The sequence below is a fragment of the Hyalella azteca genome, unplaced genomic scaffold (genome assembly GCF_000764305.2).
Source record: "Hyalella azteca isolate HAZT.00-mixed unplaced genomic scaffold, Hazt_2.0.2 contig17346, whole genome shotgun sequence".
Lineage (NCBI taxonomy): Eukaryota > Metazoa > Arthropoda > Malacostraca > Amphipoda > Hyalellidae > Hyalella > Hyalella azteca.
This window is the reverse complement of record NW_025947133.1, coordinates 219,156-225,718: the sequence shown is the minus strand read 5'-3', so window position 1 is coordinate 225,718 and position 6,563 is coordinate 219,156. Positions and strand designations below refer to the sequence as shown.

Sequence of the window (6,563 nt, the reverse complement as noted above, 5' to 3'; positions counted from 1 at the left end):
AACAGCTATCGACTTTCAAACAAAGGAAGCGCGCATCTGAGTCACGGAGATCAAACATCACTGCATTGTTTGCGACTGAAATGAAAACCATTGTCATCAAATGCTAGTATCAATATTGAAATCAAATAAAAATTACCTATAGCTCATACACAAACGTGATCTATATAGCACTTTGATTAGAATTCTTAATCTGCACTAGCCAAGGCTAAGAAAGCCCGCAGTCACCTCGTAGTAACTCTAACTCGCGTACATGCACCAGCAACGCATAAATTTACAAATTGAGCTGGAATATTTCATTTTATAAACTGAAGTTAATTCACATATAGGGTCAGTGATATTTTTGTACTCTAAAGTATTTTTCGAATCTCAAATTTATAGAAAATATAAAAGCCATAAATTTCTTAACTCTGTTTAATATGGCGTCTACAGTTTCAAAAATAAAATATGCATTCACAACTCTACTCATTAACGGGCGCCGAGTTTTTGGTTTGCTCTGCTATGACGTCGCTGATGAAGGAACAAAAATTTCTCCTTTCTGGTTTTTGTATGCAGTTGCGATGCGATTGATCGTTTTGCTTTCCTTCCGCTCCTATGTTAACCCAATATATAAGGTTTCCGTCTATGAGTGATGTTGGCCAAATTACTCTCACGGCGATGCTGGCGGTTAACTTTCTCTGCAGTTTTTCCGGCGGAAACATACTCTTATCACGAAGCTGTAAGTTATCTAAGCTCATTCATCTCCATTTCTACACCGAAAACCAAAAGAATGAAACTAAGTCAATCGTATCGACTTTAATAAAATTTGGTAATTCTGAAATTCGTAATTCTTGCGACTGTATAAGCTTGCGTTGGTCTGACGGTTGCTCTGAGTGGAAACTTTGGGGCAGAAGAACCTCGTTGGTTGAAATTTATTTTAAGTGGAACACAAGTCACCATACTCGACGGCAACATACTTGCCATCATGACCTTCAGGCTCATGAGCATTTCCATAGTGAAAATTTTGAAGGATGGTTGTGATGATTACTTAGTGCTGTTTCAAACCCAGAAGTGTGATAGCGCCATCGAATCAATTCTAGAGAGCCTTGAATTGTTCCTGATAAAGGTAAAAACGCAAAGGTGAAAGAATTTATTTGTATACCTGTAACAGTTACTTTAGGTTAGCTCAAGCCTCATCATCACAGAGCTGAAATAACTCAAATTCACTGAGGCCTTCTGCGCATCTGAGTCACGGAGATCAAACATCACTGCATTGTTTGCGACTGAAATTAAAACCATTGTCATCAAATGCTAGTATCAATATTGAAATCAAATAAAAATTACCTATAGCTCATACACAAACGTGATCTATATAGCACTTTGATTAGAATTCTTAATCTGCACTAGCCAAGGCTCAGAAAGCCCGCAGTCACCTCGTAGTAACTCTAACTCGCGTACATGCACCAGCAACGCATAAATTTACAAATTGAGCTGGAATATTTCATTTTATAAACTGAAGTTAATTCACATATAGGGTCAGTGATATTTTTGTACTCTAAAGTATTTTTCGAATCTCAAATTTATAGAAAATATAAAAGCCATAAATTTCTTAACTCTGTTTAATATGGCGTCTACAGTTTCAAAAATAAAATATGCATTCACAACTCTACTCATTAACGGGCTCCGAGTTTTTGGTTTGCTCTGCTATGACGTCGCTGATGAAGGAACAAAAATTTCTCCTTTCTGGTTTTTGTATGCAGTTGCGATGCGATTGATCGTTTTGCTTTCCTTCCGCTCCTATGTTAACCCAATATATAAGGTTTCGGTCTATGAGTGATGTTGGCCAAATTACTCTCACGGCGATGCTGGCGGCTAACTTTCTCTGCAGTTTTTCCGGCGGAAACATACTCTTATCACGAAGCTGTAAGTTATCTAAGCTCATTCATCTCCATTTCTACACCGAAAACCAAAAGAATGAAACTAAGTCAATCGTATCGACTTTAATAAAATTTGGTAATTCTGAAATTCGTAATTCTTGCGACTGTAAGCTTGCGTTGGTCTGACGGTTGCTCTGAGTGGAAACTTTGGGGCAGAAGAACCTCGTTGGTTGAAATTTATTTTAAGTGGAACACAAGTCACCATACTCGACGGCAACATACTTGCCATCATGACCTTCAGGCTCATGAGCATTTCCATAGTGAAAATTTTGAAGGATGGTTGTGATGATTACTTAGTGCTGTTTCAAACCCAGAAGTGTGATAGCGCCATCGAATCAATTCTAGAGAGCCTTGAATTGTTCCTGATAAAGGTAAAAACGCAAAGGTGAAAGAATTTATTTGTATACCTGTAACAGTTACTTTAGGTTAGCTCAAGCCTCATCATCACAGAGCTGAAATAACTCAAATTCACTGAGACCTTCAGAACGATGTATAATATAAACTGGCGTGTTGGTTGGGCTGTCACCTATGATCCGCTTCAAGTTGTGAATGGATAGGTTTATACATTCTTTCTCAGTTAACTTAATGTAACTTTTTCAGATAACTTATGCATTTGTATTCAGATAACTTAATATCGTTGTAGCCATTTAAGGTGTTATAGTTACTCGAAAGATTTCACTGTTAAAATTATCTCTAGCTGTGTTCTCGAACTTTCGATTTGATAACGGAAGTTGTTTCATAAAATTTATCGGTAAAATTGTGCATAATCATTCTGTATTTTGATGATCATTGACTGTTAAATTGATTAAATTGTTATTTCAACAATCAAACGATCCTGAGAATGCAAGTATATTATTTACCTTTACGGTGTTTATTCCGTGATTGTGTGAATTTTCATAGTTTATTGTATAAATTTTGCACTGCGAAACTTTTTGTTTCGCCAAAAATTATTTTTTTTTGAGGAAAAGTGTCATCCAGATAGACACATTATTGTAACATTTAAATCAACTGCAAATATTTTTATGTGTCAAACCAATCATTTAATTTTACGCAGACTGAAACGATGAAGGCAGAGCTAATATCAATCTTCGCATGGATCATCACGCTGCAGGTAGCGGCAATTAGCGTAAGCATTGCCGTGCATCTCAGTTTACTGGCATCAAACGTCATCCGTTCCGACTACCTGTGCTACATGGGGCCAAATATTGGCATCTTGTGCACGTTGTTCAACACAGACCAACAGTTCATCAACGAGGTCAGGATTTGATATAGCACCTTATACCAAGGGATTTGAACTGTTAACCTCCTACATATATGTGAAATGTCTGTTACAGTTTGATAAATGGTGTTATGAACCTAGTGAGTTTGAGCGTGATATTTAAAGCTGTTTGTGAACTTAGTGAAAGCAATCCGTACATGATAATTCGCTTGCCGTTTTATTTGATTTTCCTTTCTAACAATAATAAATTTCTTCAAAGAAACTTAATTCTTTATAAATTTGTTATTATCTGGTTCAATACTACCATGTTTTAATATCTTTTCAGTCGATACCTGGCAGTCAAATTAATGTTAGATTGGGTTTGTTTTGCAGAGTAGGAAAATCATTAACTTAAAATGCATAAGAATTGCACAACATTTCCAGGTGAAGAGCATAGAGGCACAGTTGAGCGAGTTGACCAAGCTTAGCGCCAAGTGGCCTCGACTCTTCAAGCTCTCGGTGAGGAATGTGCCAGGAAATGGTAACCCCTTATGGATAAAACATTAGTGAATGAAATTAATAAATTAAATAAACTACAAACAGAGGCACAATCTGACCTTGGCTTAGAGTATTTTTTCTGTAATATAATTCTCATGCTGACAAAGATGCCACCTACCCTAAAATTTGCTTGTGCTGCCACCGAATTAACGGTAGCAACTCCTCTTCAAGTATTTATTTTATTATTACGCTCAAATTATTAACATTAATTACAATATTTTAAATTATATTAATCGTGTACGAGATGAAGATAAATGAATGTGTACAGGCACATCGGGTGCTGCGGCAGCTGAAGCGCATGGCGGACTTCAGCATCGGGGACGCGTACTCCCTGAAGCACAGCTCCCTCCTGGCCGTGAGCTTCACGAATAGATTAGTAGAAATTAATTAATGAGACGAATATCGATGAAAACAATTTCTATTATAAAATGCTGCGATCATTTTAAGTGGTACCAGTCACTAACCAGTCACTTTAAGTGGTACCAGTACTTGAGTTGGCGGTACGTTAATTTAAGCAATATCTCGATCTGTCTCAACGGAAAAATAAGGAAAAAAATAAAACTATAGATTGCATACTGTACAGACTTCATCATTCTGGGATCGTGATTGATGTATCTTGCTCGCCCCTGATCGTAACTGAGGTCACCCAGTGAAGCAGCGTTTAAAGTGTCAGATTGGAAGTTTTTGGATAGAAATATTCCGAAAATTCCGTAGCTCTTTAATCAAATTAAGTCTAATCAAATGAACATCTTGGTTGAATTTTACGTACATCATCATAATGAGGTGTATGTAACGTTGCTTTTCAAACGGTCGAGGTAACATGTGTGGATAAATAAGTGAATTAATCTACACAGGTGCTGAATGCGTGTGTTGGCTGGCTGGTGCTGCAACTGGACACTAAAATTGTAGAAAGCCTGAAGAAACATGGCATCACTGACCGAATCTTAACTTACGGAGTCAGAGAAAAACTTTTAGAAAAAGACGTGATAATATGTCCTGTGAACGTTGAAGGATACCACTGAATTTTGTGCATAGTTTGCCCAAATCTCGAAGTAATAGCATGTCTGGACAGCACTCATCAAGTAAATAGGCCGATCCTTGAAATGTTGTCACAGTTTTTGGGAGCGCTCAAATGGATCCAAGCAAAGGAATCCAAAAATTCGAATGGACCTTCAATGCACCTCAGGACATCGAGCGTCAAAAGAACAGTTTTGACTGTGGAGTGTACGTCTACTTAGGGGCAGAAAAAGTCTGTGGGATCGATGTAACTCTAAAATCTTCTGATGAAAAAAGAAAATACATTTTGAATGAGTGTAAAAAAATACAAAGTTGAACAATCATGCGACGTTATTACGAAACAAATTTGGGATGTACCGACATGTTATGAAAAAATTACTATATCAACCAAAGTTCCACTAGGCTTGTCATCCACTGCTGATTTATTGGCTGAAATAAGGTCCAACAAATTTGTGGGTAGGTTTCAGCGCTGTTTTCTATGAGTTTCGTGCAAGAAACCAACTGACACAACAATGGTATTTTGTGAGGGCGAACGGTGTCGTGACTGGTACCACGTAGCCTGCGTTTCAAACCGTAGGAGGCTACCTAAGGGTAAATATTTGTGTCCCTTGTGCTCGAAATCATAATAATATGCACAATATTTAACGTGAAATTAAAAAGAAATATTAATTTCCATTCTACTTGAATACATTTCATCAAGCAAAGAAATCAAGTGGAACTTATTTTAACGTAAAGGGATGTTACCCGGATAATGAGATTATAAAGAGAGCTTTGCTAATAGTTTATCAATCGTGCAATGCATTTAACGATGAACCAAAAACTATGTACCTTGCAAATTCAGGAGCAAAGGAATTAATAAAAATTTGGCTGATTGCACTTTTTTTAACCTTAGAAGCTATAGTGCCTCTAGGAGCGAGAGAATAGAATACTATAAGTTTTGCTGTCTAGTGGAAAGTGGTCATCACTCCGCACACTTTTGGTTTAATATTCTCCGACATATCAGCGTTTAATTAGTTAAACCGTAGAGGTCATTGTGCGCTAAGCACTATTGGCGAGTGCTAAATGTTGTGGTCGAGTGCGGAGTGATTATTTACAGTGAAAAAGTAATTGATTCACCTTATTTCATCACTCCGAACTCTTTAGGTTGAAAAATCTCTGAGATATCGGCCCGTATGCTAAATAGGGCACTAGCACTACGAAGTAGCACTACGCACTACAAGCCGTAGTGCTTGCTAAATAGGGCACTAGCACTATGAAGTAGCACTACGCACTACAACCCATAGTGCGGCATGGAACACTACGGTTGGTATGCTAAATAGGGCCAAAAGCATAACGCGCACTACAAAAATCTGAAGTGTCCTACACACCGCACTTCACGACGACACTACGGTATATTTCACCTTGTTTACTTCGTCAGCTTTGGATCTGTTTGGCTTACAGCAAAGGCATCATCGCGTAAAGACCTCAGGAACAGCATGCCAAGAATATGTAACAAAGTGTAACGCTTCAGTGAATAACATGTTATTCTTATGGCTGACATTTTCCTTGGCGAAACAGATGAGCAGCGTAGAAGTAGAAAATACTTTTCTTGTTTTTGATACCATGTTTTGAATTTTCTTTTTTTAGTCATTTTAATTCTTCTGCAAGAACTTTCCATGCTTCTCTCTTTTGTTCGATGTCTTTGGGAAGCGTGGACTTTGAATAAATGATATGAAAGCTGCGTAGACGCATTGCGAATTTCAGTTCACCATCACAATTTTCACTAGTACCATTACCATCACAATTAGACATTTTACACCAATCTTCTGCAAAGAATGAGAATTAATTAGAGAATAATTAATTATTTGAGCACTTAACTACCATTCTTCAATAGACTC

General features: G+C 37.4%; 1 protein-coding gene across 1 annotated transcript; it reads left to right on the top strand.

Annotated features, from left to right (window-relative positions):
* Positions 1-2,976: 2,976 nt before the first annotated feature.
* LOC125179416 lies at positions 2,977-5,602 on the top strand. The gene is made up of 4 exons (XM_047885228.1): positions 2,977-3,168; positions 3,556-3,630; positions 3,938-4,024; positions 4,524-5,602. Exons 1-4 carry the CDS (start codon positions 2,977-2,979, stop codon positions 4,689-4,691), a joined length of 522 nt encoding a protein of 173 aa, XP_047741184.1. The 3' UTR covers positions 4,692-5,602.
* The last annotated feature ends 961 nt before the right edge of the window (positions 5,603-6,563 follow it).